General features: G+C 44.4%; 1 protein-coding gene across 2 annotated transcripts in view; it reads left to right on the forward strand.

The window, feature by feature from the left end:
* Positions 1 to 10,990, forward strand: part of Msh3 (mutS homolog 3) — a 162,556-nt gene extending 151,566 nt beyond the window's left edge. For both annotated transcript variants that reach the window (XM_005356505.3, XM_005356506.3), the window contains exons 21-24: positions 697 to 883; positions 2,188 to 2,317; positions 7,491 to 7,662; positions 10,313 to 10,990. In XM_005356505.3, the coding sequence (XP_005356562.1) occupies positions 697 to 883; positions 2,188 to 2,317; positions 7,491 to 7,662; positions 10,313 to 10,424 (601 nt within the window). In that variant the 3' untranslated portion in view covers positions 10,425 to 10,990. The remainder of the gene's footprint in view (positions 1 to 696; positions 884 to 2,187; positions 2,318 to 7,490; positions 7,663 to 10,312) is intronic.
* The last annotated feature ends 3,423 nt before the right edge of the window (positions 10,991 to 14,413 follow it).

The following is a 14,413-nucleotide window of genomic DNA, read 5'->3' on the forward strand; positions in this document are numbered from 1 at the left end:
CCCAAATAAATGTGGCATAGAATATTTCTGTCACCAGTGCTCTGGAGGAAGTTTCAGGGACCTATGGTTATATGAGTTAAGGAAGTTCTTGTGCTAGAGCCTTTTCTGAGACACGTATTGTACATCACTGTATAGTCAAGGCTCCAGGAGATTGCTTAATGGGAGGGCAGCCTCAAGAGTTAGGACACTGACGTCTAGGAACTGCTTTGACATGGGAACCTCCATAAGCTACTGCCCAAGGCCCTTCAACACCTGTGAATTAATTCTAGGACGACAGTTTTGTTGTGTGGAAATGAAGTATTCTGTATGTAGCTGTTTACCTTTTAATTAACCTGGGTTTTTCATTAGAAAATTCTGGAAACCTCCTTAATCGTACAAGTCCTATCGCTAATAGATTTTTAAGCACAGTGACACAGAGCAGTGTTATTTTGTCCTGGGAACACCAAGGTGTGGGTTTGGAATTTTGAGAACAAAAGCAGGTCAAACTGCTCACTTTTCCAGAGTTCTGTCTGTTTACTCTAGACCCTGTTGGAATAGTGAGTTTGGTGTTAGAACATTCTTTATACTCATTGTACATTTTATTTAATATAATTTTAATTACTATTACACACACCATAAATTTATTGCTTACAAGACAGTACTTGGTTTCCTAGGAAGAAAACTTGGGAAAATTAAGGGTTTCCATCTTGCTTGTAGAATGGGTGCTGCAGACAACATATACAAAGGTCGGAGTACTTTTATGGAAGAACTGACAGACACAGCAGAGATAATCAGGAAAGCAACACCTCGGTCCCTGGTGATCCTGGACGAGCTGGGAAGAGGGACAAGCACGCATGACGGAATCGCCATCGCCTATGCTACACTGGAGTATTTTATCAGAGATGTAAGCATCTGCCACACCTTTAAAAGTTTGCTAACTAATAGTATTTTAAGTTGGCAGATTATAATAACATACATTTAAATATGAGATAATTGAATTAAGCTCATTGATAGGTCTGCCCCCTCACTTTTTGTGGTGAGACATCAAATCTGTTCTCCTGGTTACTGTATAACTGATAATGCCTTTGCGTAATGCCTACATGCCTTTTTTCCTTTTGTATGTGTATGTGCAAGGGATGTGCATGTTTGCGGGGTACACATGGGAACACATGTTTGTGGAAGCTAGAGGTCAGCCTTAGGTGATGTTCCACAGAAGCTGCCACCTTGTGTTTTGAAACAGGGTCTCACCTGGGACCTAATAAGCTAGGCTTGCGAGCCAATGGGCTCCAGAGATGCTTCTGTCTTCACCTCCCCAGGAATGAGAATATATGCTCACACCACCACACCCAACCTTTTCCCTGTGTGCCTTTGTTACTGAATTAAATGGTCAGGAGAAGTTCTGGATTTTTTTCAAACATTTATTTAGATGACATAGATAATGACATGTTTCCTTTTTTTTTCCTTTAAAATAAACTACCCCCTGACAACTTCTTCCTGAGCAGCAGCATGGCTTAGCATCTCTGTGTTTAGCTTTTCTTTGATGTCTTTTCTTAGAGTTACATAGTTTTTGTTGGCTATGTTTTAAAATAGTTATAAGTTTCTACCCAAGTCTTCAATTTGAGTGGTGCTCGTATAGCTGATACTTGGGTTTTCCTTTTAATTTCAAATTCTACTTTTTAATATCTGGTATATTGGAAGGTGGTTGGCTTCTATGTTAACCACAGTGTTAATGCTTAAAAAATAAGGACACTTAAGAAAACATGTGAATCATATTTTATGAGAATTTATTTCTTGTATATAAATTTCATTTCAGTCCTGTAGGAAATTGATTTTGTTCTTAAAAGATATAATCTTAATATTTAGGGATGCTATCTGCAACTAATTTTCAGATGGTTAGGGCTAAAGATGTAGCTCAGTAGCAGAGCATTTCCCTAGTATGTAAAAGCCCTCTGGGTTTATCCTTAGTACTGGAGGAGGAAAAGATGACCCAGGAAAGTGTGTGTATGTGTGTGCTCACATGTGTATGTGTGTGCCTGTCTGCCTGCATAGGCTGGAGGAAGGAAAGGAATGTGGCAAAATATTAACTGGTTGTCTAAATCAAGAGTATATGGTGGGCTTTTGTTCTTTTCTTGCAACTTTTGTGGAGATTTGGATTTTTAAAGTTGAGACGTTTTAATTGAAACAACACTATATGTCTTACTGTTTTAGGTGAGATCCTTAACCCTGTTTGTCACCCACTATCCACCAATTTGTGAACTAGAAAAATGTTACCCAGAGCAGGTGGGGAATTACCACATGGGATTCTTGGTCAATGAGGATGGAAGCAAGCAGGACTCAGGTATGCAATTCCTTATGGTAGCAACAAGGTGAATACTCTTGTCTTTCGGCTTGGTAACCCAAAGTTATATAGAAATATGAGTTCATTGCTTATTAATAATGCAAGCTGTGAGCATCTGTTATAAAGAACACTTGGGAAAATTTATTTGCTGTCAGCCTTGAGTCGTGTAGCAAGTGTGTTTGTCTGTTTGCTAACTCGAAGTCCCCCGTTCTCCCGCATCTGTTTAATGGCAGCCCTTCTCCTAAGCAGGAGTTCCTTAGCCCCACACGTTTCCCTCAGCTCTCATCCTAGGACAAGAGTCACCTGCAGAGGCTTCTTGGTCACCACCTCCCCCATACCCTTTAACACTAATTACTACAGGTTGTCCTAGAGTGGAGATGTGCTGTGTCTTAAAGGTGAAGCTCAGGTAAAGTGCCTTGCCTGTGCCAGCCCCTTGGGTAGAAGATCCACATTTTCTGCCTCTGAGTCCTGCATTCCTGGTTTTTCCAGTACTGCTCCCATAGAGGAGGAGATCTTTCCCTGAAAAAGAAGTGATTAGCCAACAGGAGTAAGCGCAAGTGCCTAAGTAACCCACTAAGCTTTAGCCCCCCCCCCCCCGTAGCAGTTTTTTTTAAGCTACCAGCCTGTGGTGGTCTGCACAGTTGGTGTGCTGTAATGGAAAACCCATTATCCGCGACACTCCAGAGTCCAAATTAAATTGTGAAAAGTAGTAAAGACAGAACTTAAAAGGAAACCAGGCAGATGGCCCAAATAAAACAGGGTACTGGACCTAAGATAGATGTGATGGTAAGCAGTCCCTGAGCCCTGAAAAACACATCGTAAATTCTCTCACGAAGAAGTTTTCCTTCTTATTAGTCTGCATCCACTGCGACAGAAAATGGCTTGCAAACAAAGGAGAATTCTGCAGTGGGGAGGGCACGAGGAGCTGCCTCTAAGAGCTTGCACGCTCACTGCCTACCAAGAACAGAATCCTGTCCCCTGGAGTGTCTGACATTTTATTATATTGATTTAAACTTTATCCGTGAACATAATTCTTAGAACTGAATGGTGCTGGGCCCCTGCTAACAAGCTTCCGTCCTTCACTCCAGGCCCTTCCCACCCCAGGCTTGAGGCAGACTTGGTACTCTTTCCTCTGCATCCGTCATAATTCTGAACGATATGCATAGTTCCCATTTCTTGGCACCTTATATTAGCGGTCTCATTGTGCCGGGACCTCAGCCTTCCCCTTCTGACCTCTCAACGTCATCCTTTATAGTGTGGTATGCCTGGTGCGTGCTTGGTGCTTTAGCTGTCTCTGCAGTGACAGAAGGGCCCACTCATCAGACAAGCACATTCTCTTTTGTTTGCACCTACTTCTGGGTTCTAAGAACTAAATCTGTTTCATTTTTAGTTTTGCATTTTGTCATTTGGTTTTAGTCTGTAGTTGAATTCTCCTTGGCCCTCTGAGAGCTTTGAAAAATTGCCTCTCTAAACATTGCCAACATAACGGAACCTGTTCCCACTGGGTCCCTCCTGCTGGAGCTCTTTGTTTCTGCCCAGGCCTGTTGACATCTGTTGTCCCGAGGCTGCCTTTGTGGTCCCCTAGGACTTTCCCTTCTAAGTGGTTGATTTCCAGTAACAAAGCACTTGATCACTGGATCCAGCAGTAAGGTTGTCCAGTGTAGCGTCTCAGTGCAGTCCCCAGCTCCTCCAGCAGTTTCCTGGTTCTCTTCCTGCCCCGCTGGCTCCATCCATAGGCCAGTGGGAAGGTGGCTGTAGCTCTTCCAGATATCACACACGGGATGCTTGACAGTGTCCAGCGCTAGAAGAGGAGCTCACAGCTAGGAGACTTTTCCACTGTTTGTTTATCTTACCTTTGGTGCTGGGCTTGAACCAGGCTTTGTTTATTCTGAGCATCCACTCTACCGCTGAGCTATGTCTCTGCTCCTTCTTGTAACTTATGTCTTAGGAGCTAGGCAACTTTTTTTTTCAGTTGCCTTCTAGCATCTCAGGATGAGTCCAGTCTCATTTTCAGAAGTGAATTGCATGTAAGTGAGAATGGCAGAAATAACTTTGCCTCAAAATTAATCAGGATCCACTTTTAGAGCTGGGTGTGAGGAGATTGCCCTGATTAAATGGACAGGAAATCAATTCTTTTAATACAAAAGTTTTCTTAAAAGTGCAGTGGATTTTGGGTAGGCCACTATGAATATCAACGAAATGAGACAAAATGTTCAAGGCCTGTGTTTCAAGGGTTGTGTGGTAGCCAAAGAAATGGATCAGCACCCAGGAAAACTGCTGTAAAAGCTTAGACAAAACTGGGTATTGTATTGCATGTCCATCCCCTGGTTCTTTGGAGCATGAAGGTCATCCTTAGCTACTTGGCTAGTTCAAGGCCAGCTTGGACTGCGTCAGACCCTGTATCAATGGGTAAAAAGACAGTGTCTAATTAGATCCATCTCTAAACTTCTATACATCTATTTAAAAGCAAGTTCAGAAGTGACTTGATCAGGGCCTGCGGAGCTAACTTGATAAATGTTCTTCTGCCAAGCCTGATGCTGAGTTCAATCTCTGAAGCCCACACTGAAAGGACAGAACTGATTGCCCTCTGTGCCACATTTGCACTATTCCCCACAGAAAAATAAATAATTATAAAAGAAGTTGGAAATTATTTGATCAGAACACATCTCTTTAACAACATTCCTGAGAAATTTGACCTCACCATAGATTTTCCTAATTTTCTTTACAGTAGAAACATCGATTATTATATTCATAGATTCTAACAGTGATTGGTTTTCAAAATACCCCCTAAGAAAAGGGTGTAGCTTGTGAGAGAAGAGCTCACTAAGAACCTTTGTGGTAAGGATATAGAAACAATGGGTTGTTTTTATTCCTCTCCTCCCACCTGCCTCCTCCTGCCTCCATATTCTGACATAGACATGCCCACGTGCATACAGCCTACCAAGAAAGTACAGGCTTACCAACAAAAAAAAAGTTCTAGGTAGCTGTGGAGAGTGATCACGTTCTTGACCTTGAAGGCATGAAAGCAATCATAATGCCGATGTGAAGAACAGCACACGGTGTTAGACTCAGCCACTGTTTGTGCTAGCATATGATAATAATGTGTTCAGGATTCAGGGTAGTATAATATAGTATGCAATTAAACTATAGTTTATAGCTGTAGTATGCCTTAAAAGGATTGTAGAAAATATGCCCAAAGAAGAGAGGAGGCTGAGGTACAGGATCATGTGAACCAAAAGTTTGTGGTGACCCGGGCAATACAGTGAAGCCCGTCTTAAAAAATGAAAGGACAAACAGCACCATCGTTACAGCCATCTCTGCTGTTTATGTATAGCATATACATATCTATTTATCATATGTAGCTCAACATATGCTGTATATTATATGTAAGGGGAAAAAATAAGAACTGCTGGGAAACGTATCAGCAAGCCCATTTCTAAGAAAGGAGCTGTGCTGCACACCAGGCTGTCAGATACTGCTGGCCAGCACATGCTTGGACAGATGGGAGGACAAGCAGATGAATGAATTTCGTCTTGCTTAAGAAAGACCAGCACGGAAGCTAGATTAGCCTGGAAAGAGCCAGGACTATTTTTTGTCTTAGGGTTTGTATTTTTGATGGCTACTGCTGTTCACTTGCCTCTTCATCTTGTGCTCATGAAAGAGTAAGGGAAAGCTATGGTCTTGGCAGACTCCGGACTTCCTTGGTCTGCACTCACCACTCTTCCCTTTCTTTGTCTCCTGCTGACATTTGGAGGCAGAAGGTATTCTTAGTGCTTGCTAATAGACGTCTGCATTGTGGCGTTCTTCTCACCTCCTACTTGTAGCAAACACCCTAGGAAAGCTATTATTTGTCTGCTCCTGAACTCTTAGAGGAGGTAAATTCCATTGTCCCCTTCCACTGCTGTGTTCAGACTCTTGGCTTTCATCTTCAGTAGCTGGTTATCAAGGCATACACACTTGACAAAGAAAAGACTGTGAGCGAAGGCTCTCGGTGAATTTACAGCGTGTGCTAGGGTCACAGAAACCATAGAAGATCTGGCCATTTGGGATGGGACCAGGTGTGACTCAATACTGAGTTTTTGTTCTAAAGCTGCATGACCCTGCAGTGTTTTACATACGATGTATGTAGCTCTGTACCTGAGATTGCCCAGTTCTGAAAAGCTTCAAATTTGTGGGGGTGGGGAACAGAGTTTGGAGGCTGGGATGGTTCTTGGAATTTCCTCAACTGGGAATTAGAGGGCCAGGCCTCCATAGCCTTTATTATTATCACTATTAACCTACAGTAGTTTCTAAAAATGTTCCGCAGCTTGCTATCACAATACATCAGTTTAAATAAAAATTGTCTATCTTTCTTGTGTGTCAGATACCTAGGGGAACTTGGCTGAGCACTTCTGAGAGCTTTGCCTGGAAGGCAGTCAGTTCATGCGTCGGCCAGTGTAAACCTGCTTCCCAACCCCTCTGACGCTGTACACAGGCCTCAGGTGTAGCCGCAGCTTGGTGCTGGCAAGCCATAGTCCTTCACTGACTACTGATGAGCGACAGGTTTACATAAGGACCTTTTCATGGCTGCTCGCTTTCCTCAGAGCAAGCAAGAAAGGGAGGTGCCCAGGATGGAGGATGAGTGTCCTCTGGTCTGCTCTCTGCAATGTCACGTTTCGTCCTCTAGAAGTGAGTCACCGGGCCCAGCCCACACTCAGGAGGAGGAAATAACACAGGACATGAACACTATGTGTGATGGGTTAGGCCAACAGCCTTCCTAACCCGTGGAAATAAACCTTTCTTCCCAAGAGCACCTGAGCAGCAGCATCCACTTCAGTATGCACAGTACCCCTAGCCAGAGTTTCCCTGCTACTTGCACTGTGGGATCCATCATGCCCTACTGCACATATGCCTGAACCATTCTCCATTACTGCAGAAGTTCAGTCCAGATTTCACAATCACCCATTGTTCAAGACTGTCTTAAGCGAGTCAAACCTCCTAAATGCATAAGCGTTTTCAAAACTTTATCTTTTTCCTAAGTCAATAAAACAAGCAGCAAATAACTAGAACAAATGTGTTCAGATTGTGAGCTCTAACAGAGGCCCACTGTGGGGGCCGCTGTCGTCTTCAGTCATCAGCTGGACTTCCCTTGCAAACAGTCTTGATCGCTTCCCCTCCCCCCCCAATTTCACAGGTGACATGGAGCAGGAGCCGGACTCTGTCACTTTTCTCTATCAGATAACCAGAGGAACGGCGGTGAGGAGTTACGGACTGAACGTGGCTAAGCTAGCAGAGGTGCCTGGAGAAATCTTAAGGAAAGCTGCTCACAAGTCGAAAGAGCTGGAAGACTTGGTCAATCTGAGAAGGTTGGAATGGCCTTGGTTTGTTCTCTGTTTTGCTTCCTAGTGGACCTGCCACGCTGTCCAAGGAAGAGGGCGGTTGTGTAAATGACCATGGGAACTGCTTTGGAGCTTGGGTTGAAGGACCACTGTGGACCCTCTTCTGCAGGCTTTCCTTGTGGCCAGAGGAAAAGCGCCTTTGGGCAGAACTCAGATGAATTCAGTTGGTGGTTGTGTCAGCTCTTCATTAGGTGACAAACAATTCTTCTTGGTCTCTTTTTCTAAAGAATTGCCTCAGTGTGTGCCAAGCCCTTCGCTGCTGAGGGATTGGAGTTATCTTTAAGAGTTACTGGATCAGCGTCAGTCCTTGGGGCTGCACAGAACTTCTCTCCCCGTGCATCTGCAGTGACAAACAGCTTTAATTCTGTCACAGACTGATAAAAATGCCCCTGTGGGTAAAGGACTTTGCCACTAGTCCTGACAACCTGAATTTGATCCCTGGGACCCACGTGGTGGAGAGAGAGACACCCCCTCCCCAGAGTTGTCCTCTGACCACCATGTACACTGGGCACATTCCCATCCCCTGAGTAAGCAAATGTAATGAAGGGAACTGAAAGAATTTTGAGAGGACTGGGGCAGCAGTGGAGAGTCCTTGATGTTCCTCTGAGGGACCCAGGTTCAGTCCCAGCACCTCCAGCGGTGCTCACAGCCAGCTGTAACTGCAGACCCAGGGGATCCAATGCTCTGGCCTCAGTGAGCACCTTCATAGGCATGGTGCCCATACACTCAATCAGACACACATCCATGCACATAAATAAAAGTAAAAAATTAATCTTGGGGTGGGGAGAATTCTGTCAGGAGAGGAGCGCAAACTGCATTGAGCCATGCAGTCACGTGATCCACTTGTCACTTAGCTCTGATTGTGCGTGACAACTGTAATCTGGCTTCTCTGTGCTCCCCTCACCTCCACCCTTTATGTGAACACTGCCCACCCTTGGTAGCTAGTTAGTGTGTAGCCAGTTCTTGAGCTGCTCTTAGCATCCTCCTAGGCTATCCCTAGGGGCTACCACAAGGAAAGCACCAGTGAGCAAACTGCAAGTTACAGCCCTTAGGAGCTGGCTGGAGTTCCCAGTGTCTTCTAGATCGCTTCTGCAGCGTCACACCAGAAGCAAGGGCAATGGAATTAGTTTCAGCCTATTTCTGTTATGAGACAAATTAATATAAAAAATTTCCTGACAAGATTACAGATGGGAGCTCAAAGTCTAAACTTCAGCCTTCTGCAAAGATCAATGTAATCTTTGTTGCCATCTGATCATCTTTTCCTGGAAGAAGTCAGAATAAGCCTCTACCTCTAAAGACTGTGCTGGGTGTGGTGGCATCCCCATTTAATCCCAGCATGCTAAAGGCAGAGGCCAGTGGATCTCTGTGAACTAGAGGTTAGCCTCATTTACATAGTGAGCTCCAGGCTAGCCAGGGCTACACAATGAAATGCTGCCTCAAAGGACACACACACAAACTGGCAATAAATTAGTTTATACTTGTTACTACTGTAGCCTCTAAAGCTAAAGTGAGAAAATTAGAAAGTTCACAGATTATTGTAGACATTTGTTTCCCCAACTAATATGTGACATTTTTAAATCTGCATGTCTTGATAAGGTGAATGCGGACATTACATTAAGATGGGATATTTCAGATCTGGAGAGAGGTGGCTCAGCACTGGCCATTCTTTCAGAGGATCCAGGTTTGATTCCCAGCACCCACATAGCAGGTCACAACACAAGGGATCCGACCCTCTCTTCTGGCCTTTGTGGGTTTTAACCACACATGGTACATAAACATACATGCCAGCAAAACACTGATATATATATGTGTGTGTATATATATATATATATCTTTATATATATACATATATATATTATCCCCCTTAAATTTTTTTAAGATGGGCCATTTTGATGTTTATCAGGACACTGTACGCACTTTCCCTAACCATTAAGAGTTTTCCCATCAATTCTCTTGGTCAGCTCAAAAGAAAGCAAACTGCTTCTCGTGTGGTAGGTGTGGATAAGCTACAACAGTTAAGGATTAATCGCATACTCACCACATACAGAAAGGATTCTGTAGAGTGACCTGTAGCTTCCTGGGCACTGTGCCAACTGACTCACCCACACTGACACACTAATCCTCATGACACCCTTGTGTGCTGGGACCAGATCTCAGCAAGGAGCTGCTCCAGGGTCAGCAAGCTCATTAGGCATGGGGCAGTAGTGGGAACTCCCAGACCTTAAGTCGCAAGCTGCATGACTGCTGTGCTGCTCGTGGTTGGCTGGCGTTTACCGGCTTTATTTTAGTAAGTCAGTTTCACTTTTATCCTGGAAACATTTTCTAAGGATATTTTGTCTTTGGACACAGATAAGGACCCCACCAGTCTCTGGCAGAGTCAAGAAGTCATAGGCCCCTCCCAGCAGGCAGGATTTTAGAAGGGCAGCAGGAACATTCATGGGAATCAATAGCCTGGATCTTTGATGCAGCTGTCGCCCTGGAGCGGGGTGCACTGTCACAGCTTCCTGTCCACAGAGCCCTTTCTGTCCCCACCGAGTACCTTTCCATTGCTCCTGTGAGACATCTTCCTCCACTAATCCCATTTCCAAAATAACTAATACTTTATTTTTTCCCCCAGGAAAAGACTTAAGTATTTTGCAGACTTATGGATGGCCCGAGATGTAAAAGACCTACACATGTGGACAGAGGAGCTGGAAGCAGAGGGAATACAGACTTCTCTCCCACATTAACATGAAAACCACCTTCTTTGAGCAAACTGCAGAGGAGAACCTTCTGGTAGCAACCTGTCTTTGTGACGTGAACACCCGTGATGAGCACGGTCTTCCTGCTGAGACAGAGTTCTTCCTCGGAAGGGATAGCCTTTCAGGCGTTCATCTTCCCGCCTTCCGAAGAACAAACACTTCAGATGTGAAAACTTCACCGGGTAATTAGAAATTTCCTAGACAGTAAGTTTCATGTGAAACCAGACACTTGTCGGTGAAGCCTAAAATGGCGGCCCCAGGGCTGCGGTCACAGGGCTGCGGTCACAAGGCCAAGGAGTTTCGATTTCAGACAACTGGCAACAGGCTAGTCTGATAGGAATCCCCTTTTATGAGAACTACAGGATTTTATAATGCCTCTGTTTGTTCACCATTGACATAAACATTTTTATGAGAAGTAGAACCATGAAGCTTCTAGAAGCCAGAGCACAAGAAGGGAAAAGCCATATGAAATTTGAAGAGCTAAATGTTGTCATCATTTTAAACAGCTTAAAAGTTGTATAAAATCATTGTATCAGTCATTTAAATAAAAACTGTGGAGTGAATGCTTGCTCAAAGTTGTGGTGTGACTTATTGAATTTTAATTTCCAGATACCAGTGGGGTTGCACTATGTAACTCTGACTGGTTTGGAACTCACTATGTAGATCAGGCTGACCATGAATTGACAGAGACCCACCTGCCTCAGCCTCCAGAGCTCTAGGATTTAAAGACGAGTGCTGCCACACCCAGCGGCTTTTATTTTCAACTGTGGAATGCCCTTGGGAGCTGACCTTGCTGTTCTGACTGCTTTGGTAACTAGGATGGCACGTGTCACCTTAGAGCTGAACCTGGAGGGTTTTTGGATTCACAGCCACCCTATCTCCCTGCAAGTGTCAAGGGGCGGACACTCAGCTGTGCCCCTGGGTTTTCTGCACTTACCATCTGGCTCCTAACGTTCCCGTGCTCTTTTTGTTTCTAATGTCATCCTGCATGAGGGTTCTTCTCTGCCTCCCATTTACCATTCCTGCTCAGTTAAGTTCTTCCCCGTAGTCGATGACATAGTTTTAATTCCTTCTTCTAGATTATTACCTACAGTGGCCACCACAGTGACCCACACTGACGAAGAATGTGGTTTGTTGCTGAGTACTCCTGAATGGCTTTATTGATTGTGCTGTTTGTCCACAGCGCCATTTTACCCATTTAGAGTGTGCCGACCAGCAGATGTCTCTTTCTCCATAAACTTGTACAGCTCCACTGTTGTCGGTTTTAGAGTGCTCTCATCACCCCAAGCGGGGTCCTTGTACCCACTGACAGTCATTCTGCATCCTCCCCAGAACCTCAGCACAAGACAGCCCCTCATGTGTGTTCTGCCTCTTCTGGGTACATCTTCTAAATGACCTGTGTAACATGTGGTCTTGTGTGCCTGTTCTCTTTGGCTCAGCCCGCTGTGTTCAGACTTCATTCATGCCATGGCATGTACCAGGAAGTCCTTCCTCCTCTCTGGTAGAGCTTTTAGCCTTCTGTTTCAGACCCAGGTTTTATTTAACCGTTAAGTGCATGCTGTACATTTGGATTATTCCATTCTGGCTGTTGGAATAGTTATTTATAGGAGCAGCTTTGTATGCGACAAAGCGTGGTTTGTTTCAGAATCCCCTGGTCTATGAACCAATGGTTCAATGGTCTCAATGGTTGCAAGTGACTTTTACATTTAGAATGATTTGTTCCATCCCCTCTCTGCTTTAAGACTTAGAAGAAAACATGGCATATTGTAGATCCCAATAAATAGTATGAAAATAGAAAATAATATAAGTAAGAATGTTTTGAGTCAGAAACTCAATAAGAAGACCGTTTGTCATCAAGGTAGCAGTTCATGGATGACATGAGATCCTTACAGAAGTGATGCATGTTTTAAAGTAAGACAAAGGATTTTTCATCTGACAGTTTGCCAAGTTGGAACTTGTGGAGGGGGTGTCACGGTGCTGATGAACCAGTGCCTAAGTGTGAATTCCTGAGAAATCTAGATTGAATCCAGTATGGCCTGCCAGTTAATGCTGACCTTTGATGAGTCCCAAGATCAATTGTAATTACTGCTGTGCCATGAATTATAAAAATACTCCCTAGTGCTTCTCGCCGGGAGCCAGAGTGTATTAGTACCCTCCTTGTTGCTCATGCGTGTAAGGACTGCTGGCTTTCCGGCCCCGGGGAAGTGGTACAGACAGGACTTTGTCAGGGAGATGAGCCCTCTGGCTTGCCTGGGACAGCCTGGCCTCCAGCAGCTTGGCTGGCACGTTTACTAAACACCTCTGTAACTCTGAATTGCAAGCAGATTGTAAAGTTACCCCAGATATGGCCAGTGATTTGTGCCACAGTCATTGACATGACCAGTTTCAATTGCCATCTTTAAAAATCCATTTTTCTCTCACTGGGTGGACTCAGGTTCCTTACAAAAGGCTGTCGGTTGCTTTCGCCTCTTCTGGATAGGATTGTGTGCTTAGAAAACTGCAAGTGTGCTCTTTGCTGCTGGGCTTCGCCACTTAATCCGTCTATAAAACTAAATCCCAAAGATAACTTGTCATCTGCCCCGTTTCCATGAAATCATGATGAAGAACATGCACCTACTTGATGTCGTGAGACACTTAACAAAGCTGTCGTCAGGCAGAAATAGTTCAGCTTGGGAGAAGGAATTCTGTTCTCTGGTTGTTTTGTCCTTTATTCAAATGTTTAGCTTCTCTTCACTGCCTTTGGTGATTTCATTCAAATCTCTTTCTCTCCCTCCTCCTCCCTCTCCATCTCTCTATCTCTCTCTTTCCCCCTCCTTCTCCTTCCTTTTACAGTTACAAGATTTTTTATTAATGCTTTGCTCCTAGACAATTACGTGTGTGTATATTATGAATTATGAATTCTGATTTCTCTCCCTCACCTTCTCTTATATTGATCGCTTTCCCTCCCCATTCTTTCCAGATCTTCCCAACCTCTACAACTTTGTTTTTTTCCTCTCTTTTAAACAAACAAAACAAAATAACAAGAAGCACATATGATAAATGGAAATCATGATAAACAAGCAAAAGTAAGGACCTTACCCCGGTACTCCCTAAAAGCCCAAACAAAGCAAAATGAAAGAGTCTACAAAATTCCCGGGTTTGTTCTGTGTTGGCTAATAACTCCTGGGCATGAGGCCTGCCCCGAAGGGTGGTTAGTATATCCCCTCCTTGTCTGGCTTGAACCTGTACAGGTCTTAGTTTGCTGCCCCTCAGTGTGTCTCAGTCTTGTTATGTCTGGAAGACTGTTTCCTTGACATCATCACCTCTGTCTCTCTCGGCCTCTTCTGCCACGTAGCTCTCTGAGCCATGAGGGAAGGAGTTTGATGAAGACATCCCATTAGGGATTGAATGCACCAAGATTTCTCACTCTCTGCACACTGTCTCATCATGGGTTTCTGTGTGAGTCCCCATCTACTACAAGATGACACTTTTCTGCTGAAGGTTGAGCGAGGCACTGATCAATGACCACTGAGTTAACCAGCATCTTCTCTGTGGTCACGGGACTGCACTGGAGCTTAATGGATATATCTGTAACCACACAGCCAGAGACAATGGCTCCATCTCTCCCAGCATCTGTCAGTAGGTGATAATGGGGAGAGGTAGGACCCTAAGAGCCCTTACCCCACCCATGACTGACAGTTGACAGGACCAGTCTTGTGCAAGTGAGTGTAACTGCTGTGAACTCATGGTTTTGGTCACCATGTCATATCCAGAAGATGGCATTTGACAGGCCTTCTCCCTCTTTGGGCTCACACATTCCCTCTGCCCGTCTTCTGTAATGTTTCCGGAGAGTATCTGAAGTACTGTGTGCCATTTTCATCTCTTTTCTGCGTCCTACTTCATGAAGCCCGTGGGGTGTAGGATGAGTTCTACCTTCCGTGGGAGTTAGCTGAAGAAGATTTAATACAGTCTCACTCCACCCTGACTCTGAATCTGAG

This window comes from Microtus ochrogaster, chromosome 19 (assembly GCF_000317375.1).
Source record: "Microtus ochrogaster isolate Prairie Vole_2 chromosome 19, MicOch1.0, whole genome shotgun sequence".
In the NCBI taxonomy this organism is placed as follows: domain Eukaryota; kingdom Metazoa; phylum Chordata; class Mammalia; order Rodentia; family Cricetidae; genus Microtus; species Microtus ochrogaster.